This window comes from Hyaena hyaena, unplaced genomic scaffold (assembly GCF_003009895.1).
Source record: "Hyaena hyaena isolate Hyena2069 unplaced genomic scaffold, ASM300989v1 scaffold_237, whole genome shotgun sequence".
Classification (NCBI taxonomy): domain Eukaryota; kingdom Metazoa; phylum Chordata; class Mammalia; order Carnivora; family Hyaenidae; genus Hyaena; species Hyaena hyaena.
Window position 1 is genome coordinate 1,589,919 of NW_024080874.1, and position 19,289 is coordinate 1,609,207.

A 19,289-nucleotide genomic window follows, 5' to 3' on the forward strand; every position below is an offset into this window, starting at 1 on the left:
AAATGAGTTGTGTGGATGTGGGGAATGAGATGATGGCCTGTCAATGAAGGCCTAAGCGTGACGCATCCAGCACGCCTGCCTGTGTGATGGTGTTCTGAGCCCACAACATTCCTGCGTGCATGCGTTTATCCAAGTGAGAAGGCTGCTTGACTTAAAGCTTTGCGATGTAAAGCTTCATCTGGTCTCTTGGGTAAAGTTTCCATTTATCAAATGGGAAACAGTTGAAGAAGACCGTTGATTTGTTCACGTTTACGCCAAAGTTGAAATGAATGAATCCAACAAACAATTGCATAACCATACTCTGCTGACAGTTGATGTCCAACGGTGAGTTAGAGACAGATCAGTCATTTGGAGGTGGGCTGTACCTTGTGCAAGGGTTGGCATCCAAGGTGTGCCTTAGAGCACAGGTTGGTTTTGAACCAGTAGTAGAGGAGGGCTTTGTTCAGACTGGGCAGTCCAGGGGACAGTGGGACTGGAATGGAGTATGTAGACAGAGTCCTGGAAAATGAAGTAGTTCACCTGAAGTCCCACAGCCAGGCAGGGGTAGAGCTAGGATGAGAAATCACCTCCGTCCTGGTTCAGTGGTCATTTGGTCTAGACTGTTCCTCCTACCTCCCTCTCAGTGCTTAGTGGACAGATTTGAGCAGGAAAAGACAACTGGGTTATTAGGCTGCTTGATTCACAGTGGGTTCAAAGATAACACAGTGGAGGACCCTTTCGGGGGTAGAGAGTGGCTCAGGAAAATCTTAACCTCACTAAGTCAGAGCTGCTTGGAAACCATCATGCTGGTTCATAAAAATATACAAACATTCAATAATCAGGCGCCTGACGCATGCCATGAGCTAAGACGTCAATAATAAAACTGGCTGATATGTAGGAGCGCTTTCTATGTACAAGGCACAACTCTAACCATTTTCATAAGCATTAACACCTACACTGACATTCTGTAACCCTGTGATGCAGGCTTGTCTTATTATTCTGTTTTGCAGGTGCAAAAGCTGGGGTGCAAAGAGGTTAAGGTCACACCGGGATTCAAACCCAACTCTGGTTGGAACTCTGGTTCCAGATGCCACACTCTTAGCCACCGTGATATGCTGCCTTTTGAATAGTTGTGAAACGTACAAGGTCTGGCCCTCGCAGAGCCACGTGACCAGCAGCTATAGGCAGTACTAGACAGGAGAAGCACTGGGGACTGTGGACACAGAGAAATAGGATTTAACAAAGCCCTGGGAGTCAGGGAAGTATGAGCAGTTAGCCAGAAGAGGTCAGTGGGATCAAGGAAAGAAAGGAATATTTCTAGGCAGACAGACTGGCACTTAGAACTGCCTGAGGTGATAAACTAATGAGGTTTTGGAAGCACTCAAAGTTCAGTAGGGGAAACAGTGAGACTTGGGGTTTCTGTTAATGATGGACTAAGTTGTTTGTTTGTTTGAACTCTCCTGCTGCAAGGAGCCAAAACTTCTGGATAAAATATAAGCAAAAAAGAAATGTCTGAAAGCATCCAAAAACTGACAAATTAGTAAAAATGTTATCAGGTCCAAAGTGAAGATAAACAAGAAGCCAGGGGAAGATAGAACATAGATGCCTGGAGACCACATTAGATCTAAAGGCAAACCACATTTGATTCTAGCAAATCAGACCTTACTGTAGGTTGCATGGGACAGAATCAAAGTCCAGAGCCCACATACAATGCAGAGACTGTTAGAAGATGTTTCCCGCAAAAACCTGGCATGCCAAAGGGCCATCCTTTTGAGAGTAAAAGAGGTGATGAGAAATCAAATCCTACCAGGGATTTGCAGCTTGGGAGCTCAGAAAAATTCAAGTCTGGAACTTGGTTTAAGATGACCCTCTACTATTGATGCCTTCAGGTGTATGATAGAAGAAATGAAATTACCTTTTGGAGGAAGGGACTTTTTTTTTTTTTTTTAATCTCCCCTCCAGTTATTTCCACACTTTTTTCCTGCAGAGACAAATTACTTTTTTAAGGCACAAAAGAAAAGGTACTGTAGGTGAGAACGAATAGGAATAACAAACTGATTCCCAAAAGATTTTAGATACTTGCTTGAAGCTACTATAAAATGTTCATGGTTACTGTTTTCAAAGAAACAGATGATAAACTTGAAAATGCAAGGAATAAGAAATGGCAAAAAGTGAAATGGAAAGATTTTTAAAGACCAACCAAAACTTTGAGAAATGAAAAATACAATCTGTAAAACCCATCAGTGTATGACTTTAACAGAAGCTTCAGGGAGAATTAGTGAGCTGGAAGATAGAAATTATCCATGCATATAAATTTAACAAATGAAATGGGCAAATACCTCAAAAACTGTAAATTACCAAAATTCACCATATATGAAATAGATCAGCTGAATAGCCCTATAACTATTTAAGAAACTGAACTTACCATTTAAAAAGTTTCCAAGGAGAAATATCCAGGCCTAGGTGGTGATGGTTTCACTGAAGACATCTACCAAATTTTAAGAAGAATTAGCACAATTCTGTACCATCTCTGCCAGAAATTAGAATATCAGGCAATACCTTCTTAACTCATTTTATGAGTACAGTATTACTTTGCTATGGAAGCCAGATAGGGCAAGGACAATATCAAAGAGAGAGAGAGACAGAAAAAGAAAGAAAAAACAAAAACCCTACAGACTAGTATCCCATAAGTTTAGCCATAAAAATCCTGGATATTCTATTAGCAAATTGAATCCAGCATATATAAAAAGATTTCTACAACATGGCCAAGTGAGCTTTATTCCAGCAAAACTGGTTCAACATACAGAAATAAATCTATATAATCCACTATCCCAAGAGGCTAGAGAAGAAAAATCATGATCATGTCAACTGATGTAGAAAAAAAGCATTTGACAAAATTCAGTACTCATTTGTGATAAAAACAAAACAAAAAACTATCAGTAAACCAGGAGTAGAGGGGGTACTTTCTCAGTAAAGAGCTTCTACAAAAATCCTACAGCTATTGTACTTAATGGTGAAAGACTAAATACTTTCCTCCTAAAATAGAGAATGAGTCAAGGATGTCCACTCTTCTTCAACATAGAACTGTTAAGTCCTACCCAGCACAGTAAGACAAGAAAAAGAAATAAAAAGCATACAAATTGGTAAGGGAAAGATAAAAACCCTCATTTGTTGATGAAATGATTGTGAAAAAAAATCCCAAGGGATCTACAATAACACTCTCCTAAAATTAGAGTTTGGCAAGATTTCAGGTTACGAGATCAACACACAAAAGAAATGCAGAATGCAGAAGAGAAAAAAGATGGGGAAAAAAATAGTGGGTTAGAAAAGGATTATTAGGTTTAATCCGAGTTCTAGAAGGAGAAAGGAAAATGAGGCAGAGGAATAGCTGAAGAAAATGAACTGAGGATTTCCCAGAACTAGTGGAAGATACCAATCCACAGACTGTAGAAACCCAAAGACGAAAGAGAGGAAGGAGGGAAGGAAGGGAGGGAGGGAGGGAGGGAGGAAGGAAGGAAGGAAGGAAGGAAGGAAGGAAGGAAGGAAGGAAGGAAGGAAGGAAGGAAGGAAATCCCGTTCATGATAGTGAAATTGCAGAACCCTGAAAAATGGAGAAAGTGGAGGCTGGAGAAGTAAGCAAGGGCCAAAGGAAAACAAAGTTAACGGTACTGGAATTCATGATAAAAACGAGCATTTGCTAATCATTATTTGTCAAGCCGCTACATGAAGTGATTTACTCACTGCAACAATCATGGGTAAGTACTATTATTACCTCCATTTTACAGATGACGAAATTTTGACTAGTGAAATGTAGTCACTTGGCGCAAAATGGCACAGCTTGTCAACAGTAGAGGCAGGATTACGAACAAGGTAGGTCTGGCTTTGGTGTGTGATCTTAGCCACTACACAAACTTGTCCCCCTAAGGGGCAGTGGGAAGCCACTGAAAGGTTTTAATCAGGGGAGTGACACCACACTTGCTTTCCAAAAACCGATCATCTCGGCACCACTGTGGATAAGGATCAAAGAGAACTACGGGTGGAAGCTGTGGGGATAATGGGACGAAACGCCGGGCCTGGACGAAGGGGAGGTGGCAGACAAAGCAAGTGGGCTGCTGGCTCTTCCGGAGGCGAGCCCTCAGGACTCGGTTTCACAAGGGAGAGGACAGCGACGATGGTATTCACGTTTCCCACTTGGGCAATTCAGCGGACAGTGAAAGTCACCCACTGAGGTGACCTGACAGGAGTCTGGTTTTGGACAAAGTGAATTTGTGGTGCCCGTGAAGCCCCGCCGGCCCCCGAGGGGCCAAGAGCCGGTGGGACCCAGAGCAGGGCCCGCCACGGTCCCGTCCAGGCGGGGCGCACGCGAGCCCGAGGCCCCCGGCGCGGCGCGGCGCGGCGCGCGGCTCCGGAAACTACGCGCGCAGGCGCAGTGCGGCGCGGGCGCCCCCTGGCGGGCGGCGGCGCGCAGGGACCGCCCCCAGCCTGGCGCCGCCGCCGCCGCCCGCCTCAGCCCAACATGGCGATGCACAACAAGGCGGCGCCGCCGCAGATCCCGGACACCCGGCGGGAGCTGGCGGAGCTCGTGAAACGGAAGCAAGAGCTGGCGGTGAGGGGGCGGCAGCGGGGGCGCCCGGTGGGGGCCCCGCGCCTGCCCCTGCCTCCAGGGCCCCGCCCGATCGCGCTAGGCCGTTACTCCACGGGCGCAACGCGGCGCCGGGAAGCCCGGCGGCCTGAGGCCGGCTGCGCGTTCCGCGGCCCGCCGGTGCCTCGGCTTCTCGGCTGCGCGGCTCGAGAGTCGGGAGCTGGGGTGGGGGGCGGGGCAAGGAGCAGAGTGGGGAGGGGGCCGAGACGGACGGGGGCGTGGAGGCGGGAAGGCACCTGAGGATGGGGGGCTTCGGTGTGGGAGCTCGGTGTGGGAGCTCGAAGAAGGTGTCTGTGAGCTTTGGGGGTAGGGGCGGTTGTGTCCTTGGCCTTTACGGGGTGGGTGAGGACCGGCAGGTCCGTGTTCTTTGGGGGGTGGGGTCGGGAGTGTCTGGGGGGGCATGGTAGGAAACCGGTTTGGGCTTGCCAGTGGCCTGGAGGGGGTGGCGTAGAGGCGAGTGTGGGAGGGGGCCACGGTCATCCAGTCTGGCCTTTGCAGGGCGGAGGGGCGCATGTCCTTTTGAGGACTAGGAGATCCCGTTGGATGGCGTTTTTGATGGGCATGGCAGTGATGTTTGGGGGAACATCCAGAAGGTGACAGGCTTGGGGAAGGGATTCAGTCCAGGGAACTGTGATATGCACCCAGGTGGCCTAGCCACCCTGGCGGCCACCGCCTTCCCCGCGTTTTGGCTTGGGCACCGGGGAGGGCGATCTCACCTGAAGCTGCCCTTCCAGGTTTCCATGGCAACTGACAGCTCAGGGCCGGCCTTCTTTCTGAGCCGGCGGGGAGGGGAGCGAGTTGGCGCTGGAAGGCTGCTCACCCTTTCCTCTCTGCAATAGCAATACCTTTGGGCGTGGGAGCGGAGACTGCCCGCGTCCCGCTGGGTTCCACGAACCCTCTGAAGAATATGCAAAATTGTGTAGAGTTTTCTGAAGACAGGCTCTATCCATTCCATTCTGTTATCCAAGGGTTCCAACAAGACAGGTCTAGCTGGAAGATTGGATCGTCTTAATCTAAAAAACAGCTTTCCTCTCCCCAGTCTGTCTTTCCGACCAGGGCTTAGTGTAGTGGAGCTTGAGTGTCTGAGGCTAATGTCAGGAGTTTGGTCCCGTCCACGGTAATGTTTGCATTTAAAAGGCATTATCCATTTCCCTGTTTTTCATCTCCCAGGAAACATTGGCGAACTTGGAAAGGCAGATCTATGCTTTTGAAGGGAGCTACCTGGAAGACACTCAGATGTACGGCAATATCATTCGGGGCTGGGATCGGTACCTGACCAACCAGAAGTGAGTGTCAGAAGCCCGTGGGGTTGGTATTTAGCAATATTTATTTTCAGGACTATATGTGTTCTTGGTAGCAAGGAAGAAGCAGGGAAGCAGTAGCGAAGTGCTGGTGTGGAAAGCAGTGTGGGGTTGAACTTCGACTCCGGCTCAGTCACGTCCACTCTGAGTAATTGCGGACGAATTCCTACATCTGGAAAGTAGGGAAAGCCAGGCCTGTGTGAGGCGTAAATGAAATGCAGCGACAATACCTTCCATATCCCTTTCTTAGTGTTTTCCATGTTTTAATCAGTCATGAGCTTCACCTTTGCAATATTACCCACACCTATGTGCTGACCAGACCGCAGTTCATTGAGCAGTCGTGTTCTTGAAAACCTGCTAAGCTTTTTGACAATTTCCGGGTTTGAAGTATTTCCAATTGACAGGGGGCCTGGCACCCTTGATACCCTTCACCTGCGTTCGTCACTTGTTAACATGTTGCCACCTTTGCTTCTCCCTCTCTTTTTTTTTTCCTAATGTATATAAACATACTCTCATCTATAGTTATACCTAAAAGTTTTAAAATTTTTGATGTAAATACAGACACATAAGAAGTTGCCAAAATATCAGAGAGGTCCGTGTACTCTTCACCGAGTTTCCCCCAGTGGTTGGGTTTTAAGTAGCTGCAGTACACTAGCGACACCAGGAAGTAGACATGGGTACAATGTGTATGTGTCGTTCTGTCACTGCGTGTAGATTCCTGTAACCACTGCTGCAGTCTGGATACAGAAGTATTATTAGTATTATTTCATCGTTGGGCAGATCTCCCTCTTGCTGCCCCTTTATAGTTCTGTCTTCCCTTGACCCCACACTGTTTTGTTTTGCTAGCCATTCAAGCGGCTGTCATGACACCATGCCCCTAATTATGTCAGCAGTTACCTCCTGAGACTATTTTTCTCACCTAACCACAGTTAACCACACATAGAAAATTAGCATGACATTAATAGTACCATCCCCTACAGCCTTTATTCACATTCCCCTAATTGTCCCCAACATGCTTTGCTGCCCTTGTTTTGATCCGGGCACTTTTCATGTATTGTACTTGGCCTTTAGGTCTCTAAAGAGACGTATCTCTTTATTGTATTTGGCTGTTGTTTCTTAATATAGAAGAGTCTCCCACCTTTTTCAGTGGTGAAGTTGTTGGTGACACTGCCTTACAGAATGTCCCAATTCCAGATTTTTCTTTCCATGACCTCATGAGGGATCCTTTAGGTGTTTTTGGAGAAAAATGATTTGTGTGCCTGGTGGGTCACTTACCTCTATTTTATTGGGGGGCACATAATGTCACATTGTCCCATTATTGGTACTGTGAAGTCTGAGCATGTCACTTCTCTGTTGTTATGAATTCATTTTGTTCTCTCCATAATTTGTAAGTACTTTGGAGGTTATCGTTACACGCGGTGTGAATATATTGTTCCTCCACGTTTTTATTCAGCGATTTTAGTATCCATTGTTGATTTTTGCTCAAATCACTTAATATACTGTCGATTCTAATTTTATTCTTCACGTACACAGCTTGTGTTTAGAAAGAAGAATCTTCCCTTCTTATCTTCTCTCCCTTTCGCTCTCTGTCTCTGACCTCTCTCTTTAGTCTGTAGACCCATAGATTTTTTTTTTAAAAAAATCAGTGTATTGGAATCTAGTACTGTCGTCTTTTCATTGTAGACTTTTTTTTACCATAAACTTTCTGAAATATATACAGAGAATCGCACACATCGTAAATACACAGCTTAGTGACGTAGTGACACAACGCAAATGCACCCATCGTTATCCTCTTTGGGGCCTACTTTGTCCCAAATGTGGCCAGAGGGAGCCTCCTCCTGCTGATGCCTTTGTCCTGTTGACGTGACCCTATCTGTCCCGGAGCAGATTGCTACTTTCTGTCCCAGTAAGTGTCTCAGACGCACCTTTTCCTCATCCCAGCCAGAAGTGATACCAGCCCTTTCCTTTAAGGAACCCAGGTTTGTTTTTTAAGTTTTTAAAAATGAAGCTTATCTGACAGAAACATTTCGTATCACTGGTCTGTGAATACATATTAGAATGAAAATGGCCGTGAACCACTGAAGTCTGTCCCTCCGTGGAGCGCTTGTCGCACGTTGGAAGCCATTGCTGTCTCTTCAGCATAACGGATGTTTTGGTCAGTCCACGTTGACCAAACGGAGGCATTCCGTCCAGAGGTTACCTCTTTTCCGTGACCATGAGAGAGAAAGTTCCTTACATCTTACAGCCAGGGCTGTCCTCAGCCTGCTGCTTACGAAGTTTCTTGTGTGTGCTTTAGAAACTCCAATAGCAAGAACGATCGAAGGAACCGGAAGTTTAAGGAAGCTGAGCGGCTCTTCAGTAAATCCTCGGTTACTTCAGCAGCTGTAAGTGAGGTTGGGGGGATCTTTGGCCCATTGCGAAGGAAAACCGGGGTTCAGTTTCTGTGAGTTTCCCCTTACCCTACTGCCTGAGTTCTCTCCTGAGGGCTGTGCTAATTTTTCTAGTAACTGATGGTTTTCTGTCTTTTAGGCAGTAAGTGCATTGGCAGGAGTTCAGGATCAGCTCATTGAAAAGAGTAAGTTTATTTACTTATTTTTTCCTGTTTTATTACTTTATTTTTAAGCCACAGTAGCCCTTATTTATATTTAACTCCTATCCAATAGTATGTCTGAAGACTACATCTCTTAAACTTTTGCCTCTTCTTTCTACAAGACAAGAACCCTTTTGAGTCTTGTTAATCATGTCTTTTTGTTGACTTGTTTGTTCCTTTGTTTTTCGAGGAAGAAACTACCATGTCCCTCCTGCCTCTTCTATCATGCAGAGGTTGACTTTAGCTGCTCAGAGACACAAAGATAGGTCTTTGCCACTGATAAGTGTTAGGGAAATTTTTTTTTTCACTTAAAGAGAAAACCTTTTATCGTGAAAAATTTCAGCTGCGTCTGATAAATCTCCCTGTTCTCAATTTAATAATTCTTTGGAAAATCTGACCCTGTGAACAGAATGTACCTGTGTTCTTAAATGTAAAACAAGAGTAGATAGTATTTACTTTGTAGAGAAATTGTATCCGTCTCCGAGTGTAAGCCATACAGTCTAATTCCGTTCTGATGTCAAGTGATGGTATATAGATCTATACGTTCGTCTTTCTCAGGCAGACTCCACGTAGCTGTATTGAACACTCTGTCTATGCACTGAATCACCCCCAAGCATAACCTGCTTTTTCTCCTGTGGCTGTGTGCTTCTTTCAGATGGTATATCTTGTGGGATCCAGTTGGGATCATGTCTGTGCTGGGCCAGTGATTTGGAGGAAAAGGGATTTTGGTAGTTTGGGAATTAGAACTCCACTGTGCCTTTGATTATTACCCTTGTATACAGATTTCTAAATATCTAGAAAATTCTAGAAAATGTCTTCGCGTCTTTGCCACTCAGATTTCCAAGCTCAAACATCTTATCTAACATGGAACTGTCCTATTTCCTTCAAAATTTGTCTGCCCATTTTTTTCTATTAATAGTACCTCTGTTCCCCCTTATTCAAAACTCTGTAGGCATCTTTTTGCCTCCTTCCTGCCAACCTAAACAGTGATACCAACAGTGATCTTTCTTTTGCTAGGGCTTAAATAAGTTAAATCCTATTTCTTTTCAGTTAATGCCACTTCTAGGACATAGAGCTAGTATTCTCTGCTTTCTGAAGTCACAAGACTGGTTAAGGAACACCCTGGACCTCACTGCTGTGAGTAGAGATGGAATGATTACTGACTGCTCAGTTTTCACAGGAGCCTCCTGGCTTAGTGGATAGTTCCGCATCTGGCCCTGTACTTCACTAGCCACACAAGTACACACCCAGGTGCTTGTGAAGGAATGACTCAAAGCCACTGCTTGCAGAAGCCTGGCCGAGACCTGCACTTACCTATTAAAGATACTTGGAAACACATGCGGGCTATCCATCCCCCCCCCCCCCCCCCCCCCCCCCCCCCCCCCCCAGATCTTCCCCTGGAATTGGGCCACACCCCTGCGATATATCCTATGGGTATTTCTTGGTCTTCCTTCTAAAGTTGCAGTTGATGAATTATATGTTGGTCCTGTTAAATGTGCCACTGTATTTATGTAAGAGGATGTTGTAGATGTTTATTATCATCACTATTATGTCCTTTAGGACTACTTGATTTCCCCCAACAACTAGTTGTTTTTTACTGAAAAGCTGATACTGGACGGTTTGTTTGTATAGGTGCTAAAATGTTTAAAGCCAAACGTGTGGTTCTCCTCTGGAAAGCAAATCCAAGCTGACAGCATGCGTTCTGGGAATGAATGTTAGTACTGCATCCAGCTTACCTAAGTCTTCTATTCTCTGTTGTTTTACTTGTCTCGTTTTAAGTTTATTGTATTGGATTTTATTACACGAATCTTGGTAAGCTGCTTTGGCTTCTTTTTGGAATAGGGCATTACATATGTACTGGAGTCCATCACCCAGATGGTCAGAGCCCCTTTAAAGTAATTCTGTTGTGTTCTGTCTCACCACCTGTTATTGCCATTTCCTCCTGCTGTTTCATTTTAAAGAATTTTTTAAATATTTATTTGTTTTTGAGAGAGAGAGAGACAGAGACAGAGAATGAGCGAGGGAGGAGCAGAAAGAGAGGGAGACACAGAATCCAAAGCAGGCTCCAGGCTCCAAGCTTGTCAATACAGCAGGTCTCAGACTCAGGAACTACAAGATCGTGACCTGAGCTGATGTGGGACATCTAACCAACTGAGCCACCCAGGCACCCCTACTGCTATTTCTTAAGAGTTTATTTACATCTTGATTTTCTGCAGTCAACTACAGAAAATCTGTAGTTGTAGTAGACACATACAGTGTCTAAGTATGAATTTCTTTTTAATTATCTGCCTTGGGTTTCGGTGGAATTCTTGAAGCTGTAGCTTGGTATTTTTCATCAGTTCTGAAAAATTCCCAGCATTCTTTAGATGCTGCATTTGCTGCCTGCTGTCTCCCCTCTCCTCTCCCACTCTACTTAACTGTTTGTTAAACTTTCTCATTTTTTTAAAAAATATTTTTATTTATTTCTAGGAGAGAGAGAGAGAGACAGCGTGAGCAGGGGAGGGTCAGAGAGAGAGGGAGTCACAGACTCTGAAACAGGCTCCAGGCTCTGAGCTGGCAGTCAGCACAGAGCCCGACGCGGGGCTCGAACCCACGAACCGCGAGATCATGACCTAAGCGAAAGTCGGACGCTTAACCGACTAAGCCACCCAGGCGCCCCAAACTTTCTCATTTTATCCCATATGTCTTTTATTAGCTCTTTTGTGTCTTCTGTCTCTGGGCCGCCTGCCAGTTCACGAATTCTCCTTTCAGTTGAGTCTGACTTGCTCTGAAACCTTTCCTTGATTTTTAAGTTTTTTATTACATTTTTAATTTCCAGAAATTCCATTTAATTATTTCTAAAATCTGCTATGTAATTTTTCAGTAGCTTTCCCTGCAGTTATTTTTGAACTTGTCTTTTATTTCTTTAAGCAGAGTAAGCCTGCTTGTTGTACATTCTGTGTTTAATTCTGTACATTCTGTGTTTAATGTGTAATTCTGTGGGGGCGCTAGGGTGGCTCCATCGGTTGAACGTCTGACTCTTAACTTTGGCTCAGGTCGTGATCCCAGGGTCGTGGGATTGAGCCCCCCGTTGAAGTCTGCGCTGAGCATGGAGACTGCTTAAGATTCTCTCTCTCTCCTCCTATGCCCCTACCTCGCTTGTGCATGTGCGTGTTCTCTCTCAAAAATAATAATAATAATTTCAATCTGTGAAGTATTTTTTTAAACTTTATTCTAATGTTTATTTTTGAGAGAGAGAGAATGCAAGCAGGGAACGTGTAGAATCCAAAGTAGGCACCAGGCTCTGAGCTGTCAGCACAGAGCCCAGTAACCGGGCTTGAACCTGTGAGCTATGAGATCATGACCTGAGCCAGTCAGATGCTTAACCGACTGAGCCCCCCAGGTGCCCCAATCTGTGAAGTCTTTAAAGACCTGTTTCTGTTGTAAGTTGTTTCCCCTGGTTATCACTCCTAAAGTCTAATTTCTCTGTGTGCTTGCTTCTCTTTGACTGCATACTGCTTTAACTTAAACTGTTTGTAGAATGATTTTAGAGTGGAAGATGAAGGTGCCATCTTCCAGAAGTTTTATGTTTTCTTCTGATGGGTGGTTGGATCACTTTAAACCAAGTTGAAGGTCCCTGAGAGAGCCTGGTGATTCCAACCAAGCTTTCATTCCATGAGGGGAATGGTTTTGCTTTGCCTTTTGCACTTTTTCCTTTGTACAGAAGCTCTCCAGTGCCTCCAGATTTCTGTATAACAAATCTTGTGGAATGACTCCTGTGTTCTTGATTTTTGATGGTGATGAAGTGAACATATTTTGTCTCTTAGATTTTGAGTTGCACATTAGATCTCAAGGATTTTGGAGTTTTGCACTTTTGGCATTTTGTTTCCAAACCATTCTGAAATTTTTCTTTAAAAATGCATTACTCTGGGGGCCACTGGGTGACTCGGTTGGTTAAGCATCTGACTCGTGATTTCTGTTCAGGTCATGATCTCACAGTTCGTGAGATCAAGATCCACATAGGGCTCTGTGCTGGCAGCACAGAGCTAGCTTGGGATTTTCTCTTTCTGCCCCTCCCCCACTTGTGTTTTCTCTCTCTCTCTTTCTCTCTCAAAATAAATGAATGTTTTAAAAAATGCATTACTGTGGGGCGCCTGGATGGCTCAGTCATTTCAGGGTCTAACTTCGGTTCAGGTCATGATTTCATGGTTTGTGAGTTTGAGACCCACATTGGGCTCTGTGCTGACAGCTCAGAGGCTGGAGCCTGCTTCGGATTCTGTGTCTCCCTCTCTGCCCCTCACCCTTTTGCGCTCTCTCTCTCTCAAAAAAATAAACATTAAAAAAAAATAATAACGTATTACTTTTCTGCTTCCTTTGGCTTACTAGCCAAACTAGAATGATAGAATGGATTAGCATGGTCCCCAAGGGGAATTTTATGCAGATTAGTGAAGCATTGTGTGTTTTTGTAAAAAGAATAAAGTAAAAGAAAAGCAGGCAAATTGTATCCAGTTTCCTTTAAAGGATCAACATAGTTGATACTGTCTGCTTTATCAGACTCTTCTGAAGGTTTCATCAAACCACATCTTCCCTGAGCGTTTACATCAGTCCAGTGGAGAAGTAAAGAGCCGCATATCTTTCTTGCCTCCTTTAAAGTTTTTGTGCTGAATAGAAGTTTGTGCCGTAGCACATTCAGCAGGTGTTGCTATTATTGTGTTAGTAAGTAGAGTGTCTCATTTGTAGGTTTATTACACTTAATCAAAATCTGGCGCTTTTTAAAAAATTTTTAATATTTTTAGAGAGCATGAGCAGGGGCAGAGGGAGAGAGAGAGTCCCAAGAAGGCTCTATGCTTAACATGGAGCCTGAGGCAGGCCTTGATCCCACAACCCTGGGATCATGACCTGAGCTGAAATCGAGAGACAGACAGACGCTCAATTGACTGAGCCACCCAGGTTTTCCAAAATCTGGCATTCTTTTTTTTTTTTTTTAATGTTTATTTATTTCTGACAGAGAGAGAGAGAGAGAGAGAGAGAGAGACAACATGAGCAGGGGAGGGTCAGAGAGAGAGGGAGCTACAGAATCTGAAACAGGCTCCAGGCTCTGAGCTAGCTGTCAGCACAGAGCCCGACGTGGGGCTCAAACCCATGAACTGTGAAATCATGACCTGAGCCAAAGCCGGACGCCCAACTGAGCCACCCAGGCGCCCCAAAATCTGGCATTCTTTACTCAAAAAACGAGTTGCCTACATACATGTTGGTGAGAAACAAACAGGTGTCTTTTCCTGGTGACAGCATCACAGGATTAATTGACTGCTGCTGTCCGTGGGGGGGCTATGACCCACCCCTTTTGCCCTCACTCCTCCCCAGCTTCCGGGAGGCCAGAACGGACCATTATTCTTACTCTGTGGTTGCACTTCATGTTTTAACGGTGTTTAATCTTGTCTCCCTGGCTACAGCCCCCATTATAAACCACTTGTAGCCTGATAATCCTAAAACATGGGTTTATACAGGGAACTCCGTAAATATTCAGTTTGATATCACTTCTCCGTTTAGAAATGCTTGATGACTTCTCCGTGTGTCCTGCTAACAACAATTTTATGGCAAACTGCTGCGTAGCATTTGACTTGCATATTCATGGATTTCCAGGATATCGAGATTTGAACACTTACTGTGTTCCAGACATTATGCAGACACTTGCACTATCTCATTTATTCCTTAAAGCTCCTTCTTAGGGACAGGTATAGATTATAGACTCCTTGAAAGTAGGGAACACTGCTGTAGCTCCAGCGTCTATCCAATACCATGTCCATAAGAGGTACTGAGTTCAGAGGAGGATCCTATTTTACAGATGGAGAAACAGGGTGTGAAAGGTTAAGCAACAAGTCAGATCTCTCTCTTTTTTTTTTTTTACATTCTTTTTTTTATTTTTTTATTTTTTATTTATTTCTAGGAGAGAGAGAGAGAGACAGCGTGAGCAGGGGAGGGTCAGAGAGAGAGGGAGACACAGACTCTGAAATAGGCTCCAGGCTCTGAGCTGGCAGTCAGCACAGAGCCCGACGTGGGGCTCGAACCCACTAACCGCGAGATCATGACCTAAGCGAAAGTCGGACGCTTAACCGACTAAGCCACCCAGGCACCCCAACAAGTCAGATCTCTTAACCATCACCTCATACTGTCTCCTGAGATCAGATCCCTAAATCTGACACTCACGGCTCTTTTAAAAGTTTATTTGTTTATTTTGAGAGAGAGAGGCAGAGAGAGAATCCCAAGCAGGCTCCACACTGTTGGTACAGAGCCCAGTGTGGGCCTCGAACTCATGAACCATGAGATCATAACCTGAGCCAAAACCAGGAGTTGGGTACTTAACTGATGGAGCCACCCAGGGGCTCCACAGTCCTGGCTCTTCTTAACCTGTCTTCCCACTTCCTCTCTCATTTCTAAAGGTGTCTGCGCAAGCGATGTGTGATTCATTTGTCCCAAATGTCCCTTATGTTTCCTCACCGCTGCACTTGTGCTATTTTTTGTGTTTATTTTGGCTTCCCATTTTTCAAGGCCCAGTTTAACTTCCGCCCCCTCAGTGAAGCTTTCCCTGAATAATCCATTCTTTGTTCTCTGGCTCCCATGGAACTTACTAGCCACATCCATCCTTCAGGACAACAGTTACAGCCAGGGATGCTACCTCTTCAGAGAGGTGGCACAGGTGGATTCTCCACTCACAGGGTTTGATTTGATTTTCACTCATTTGTATGTGTTTGCACAGAGGTACTTACAGAATATGACCCCACTGATCCATTTACTCAGTAGTCCCATAGCAGCTGGTCCAAAATGAGTAAACAGTTGTTTGGCCCAGTAATGTCTTTTTCTTTAGAAAGAGCCTCACTTCTTTTTTTAATTTTCATTTTTAAGTATATTTTATTAGTTATTTTGAGAGTGTTATTTGAGAGAGTGTGCCTCTCCTCTCAAGGGAGAGGCAGAGAGAGTCCCAAGCAGACTCTGCACTCACAGTGCAAAGACCAATGCAGGGCTCGAACCTATGACCTGTGAAATCATAACTGGGCCTAATTAAGAGTCTGACACTTAACCGACTGAGCTACCCAGGCGCCCTCATTGTCTTTTTTTTCTTTTTTCCCCAGAGAGAGAGAGAGACAGCATGAGCAGGGAGGGTCAGAGAGAGAGGGAGACACAGTCTGAAGCAGGCTCCAGGCTCTGAGCTGTCAGCCAGCACAGGGCCCGATGCGGGGCTCGAACCCACGGACCATGAAACCATGACCTGAGCCGAAGTCAGACGCTCAACCGACTGAGCCACCCAGGGGGCCTCCCCATTAATGTCCTTTAATAGAATTGCAACATTGGCAAAATTTGCCCTAACTTGCCTTTCTTACTTGTCTCCCATTTTTTTAGATAGTCTTTCTCTCCCGGTGCCCCGCCCCAATTCAGTCAGTCCTTCCTCCTTCTGTCATCCAGTCTGATCCAAAGCTGCTGGGACCTTATGGCCCAGCAACCCACTCCTGCCCTGACCAGTGCCTCCACCATTTGCAGTTTGAGAGATGGTATATTTTACCTAAATACAAATAGGACTGACTCTGGGAGAAGAAGCCTGTCCTAATCATCCACCCCCATTTTAGACATCTCTTTTTAGATTTCTTTTTTTTTTTAATGTTTTATTTATTTCTGAGAGAGAGAGAGACAGTGTGAGCAAGGGAGGGTCAGAGAGAGAGGGAGATATAGAATCTGAAGCAGGCTCCAGGCTCTGAGCTAGCTGTCAGCACAGAGCCCGACGTGGGGCCCGAACCCACGAACCATGTGATCATGACCTGAGCCGAAGTCGGAAACTTAACTGACTGAGCCAGCTGGACGCCCCTCTTTTTAGATTTCATTAGCTTTTTGTTTTTAATTAGAAAAAGAATATATTCAGATTGCACTGTCAAACTATTTAGACGGGAATATGACACAGGTTAATTACCTCATGTTCCACTTCAGCCCCAACTTTCTGAGGTAATCAATGTTAACAGCTTAACACTATTCCTAACACATCTGTCTGGACACACACATACACACACACACACACACACACACAGATGCAGACTCACAGAGTTGGGGATTTTTTTTTTTAACTTGGAATTTTAATTCTGTACATAAAGAGGATTTTTTTTTTTTTTAAGAAACACTTGGATCCCTCAGTGTGTATTATCGGCTGTTTTGCTTATCACACACGCTCCTGCAGGCTGAGTGCACGGAGAGTGAGGCAGTAGAGCCGTGATGGAGAGGGTGGGCTTTGGAGCCGAACTACCTTTGAGCATGAATTCCGAATCTTCACCTTATTGGCTGTGTGACCTTGGGCAAGTTTCTTAACCTCTAGCCTCAGTTTCCATCTCTGTCAAATGGTAATCATGGTTGTAGAGGTTTCTGTGAAGGTGGTAGGTATGATATATTTAAAGTATAGAGGGGCGCCTGGGTGGCTCATCTGAGTGTCCAACTCTTGATATCGGCTCAGATCGTGATCTCACAGTCTGTGAGATCGAGCCCCACATTGGGCTCTGTGCTGATCGTGTGGAGCCTGCTTTGGATTCTCTCTCTCCTTCTCTCTCGCCGCCCCCCCCACCACTTTCTCTCTCCCCTCAAAAAAATGAATAATTTTTTTAAAAGTATATAGAACAGTGCCTGGCTTATAGTAGAAACTGTATTAGCTATTCCTTTTTTTTTTTTTTTTTAATATTTATTTATTTTGAAGAAGAGAGAGCATGAGCAGGAGAGGGGCAGAGAGAGAGGGAAACGCGGAATCCAAAGCAGGCTCCAGGCTCTGAGCTGTCAGCATAGAGCCTGACATGGGGCTCGAACTCTGGAACTGTGAGATCATGACCTGAGCCCAAGTCAGACACTTAACTGACTGAGCCACCAAGGCATCCCTCCCATTCTTTTTAAAAACTGAAAACTACCCCATGGGCTGGTTGTGCCTCCTCTGTTGGTGAGAATTCACATTGTCTCCATTTTCCCCACTATATACAATGTTGCAGTAAACTTCCTTGTGCACCTGCGTTTTTGTAATGGACTTTTTATTTCTCCAGGAGAGTGCCCCAGAAGTGGCACTACTGTGTCAGAGGGTGATTTTCATGAATGTAGCACAGTTGCTTTCTGTGGCATGGTAGGAAATGTGTCTATGTGGTGCTTGTCCCCTGTTGTGGCACACAGCTCCTAAAACCCTTGGCATATCCAGCGTGATAAGCATGCCTGGCACGTGGAGGCCTGGGTGGCTCAATTGGTTGAACATACAACTCTTAATTTCGGTTCAGATCATCTCACAGTTCATGGGATTGAGCCCCGAGTTGGGGTCTGCGCTACCAACGGAGTCAGCTTGAGATTCTCTGTCTCCCTCCTCTTCTGTTCCTCTCCCGCTTACTCATGTGCTTGCTCGCTCGCTCTCTCAAATAAATTTAAAAAAAAGAATGACTAGCATGGGAAAGAAATTTTTTAAATGTATGTTTATTTTTGAGGGAGAGGGAGCAGGGCAGGGGCAGAGAGAGAGGGAGACAGAGGATCTGAAGCGGGCTCTGGACTAACAGTGGGGGGCTTGAACTCACGAAGCCATGAGATCATGACTTGAGCCGAAGTTGGACACTTAACCAACTGATCCACTCAGGTGCCCCCAAAAGAAATTTGTGTATGCTAATAGAGAGCTCCAGGGTGGGGGTTTAGAACTTTAAGCCCTACCCCCAAACCTCTGAGAGAGGGGAGAGGAGAGGGGCTAGAGACTACCACCAGTGGCCAATGACTTAGTTAGTCATGACTGCATAATGAGATTTCCATTAAGCCCCTGAACTGTGGAGCTGTTTTTGGTGAATGAAGTGAGGCGCTGGCTGAGTGGAAGGCCCAGAGGAGGCATGGGGGTGCCTTGCCCTATGCATCTCTTCCGTTCGGCTGCTCGTGAGCTGTATCCTTTACGATAGACCATTAACAGTAAGCAAATCATGTGCCTGAGTCCGTGTGTCTATTGTAGCAAATTACGGAACATGAGGAAGGGGTTTAGGGACCCCTGACTTCTCGCCGGTTGGTCAGAAGTGTGGGAGGTCCGGAACCTGGGACTGGTGTTTGAAGTGGGGACACTCTTATGGAATTGAGCCCTTAACCTGTGGGTCTGCCCTGACTCTGGTGGTCAGTGTCAGGATGGAGCCCGATGTCGGTGTCTGGAGAATCAGGGAACTGGGTTTTGGTTTTGGAAAACATCCTGGACTTTCCTAAAAGAGTATCACCATTTACATTCCTAAAGGCATAGCTTGGGAAGGCCTGGTTGTAGATCTTCTTGGGTAAACTACATGGAAAAGTGAGTACTTTTTAGCTCTTTATCAAAGTGAATTTTTGAATTTAGACTGATAAAGACAGTAAAATAACAAACCCCTGTGTATCCATCACATGGCCCCCAAATCCTCAAAACATGGTGAGTACCCTGTCCACACCCCCCCCACTCTCACTTCCACCCCCTGTGTTATACTGAAAATCCTAGTCATACCATTTTTCTTGTATACATGTTTCAGTGTATCTCCAAATGATAGTTGTTGTTTTTTTAAATGTGGTAAGGACACTAAAAATGAGTTCCACAGATTTTTTTTTTTTTAAGTAGGCTCCCTACTTGGGACTTGAACTCCCCACCTGAGAGTAAGAGTCGCCTGCTCTACTGGCTGAGCCACACTGACTTTTTTTTTTTTTTTTGAGGTTTAAATTTCTTTTTTTTTTTTATTTTTTTTTATTTTTTACAAATAGTTTATTGTCAAATTAGTTTCTACATAACACTCAGTGCTCATCCCCA

General features: G+C 45.0%; 1 protein-coding gene across 5 annotated transcripts in view; it reads left to right on the top strand.

The window, feature by feature from the left end:
* Nucleotides 1–4,448: 4,448 nt before the first annotated feature.
* Nucleotides 4,449–19,289, top strand: part of MEAF6 (MYST/Esa1 associated factor 6) — a 34,020-nt gene continuing 19,179 nt past the window's right edge. For all 5 annotated transcript variants that reach the window (XR_005530538.1, XM_039244470.1, XM_039244468.1 and 2 more), the window contains exons 1-4: nucleotides 4,449–4,585; nucleotides 5,792–5,907; nucleotides 8,219–8,306; nucleotides 8,452–8,497. Coding sequence is in view for 4 of the 5 variants with exons in the window: in XM_039244470.1 (XP_039100401.1) it covers nucleotides 4,496–4,585; nucleotides 5,792–5,907; nucleotides 8,219–8,306; nucleotides 8,452–8,497 (340 nt within the window). In the remaining variant the exon portion in view is untranslated. The remainder of the gene's footprint in view (nucleotides 4,586–5,791; nucleotides 5,908–8,218; nucleotides 8,307–8,451; nucleotides 8,498–19,289) is intronic.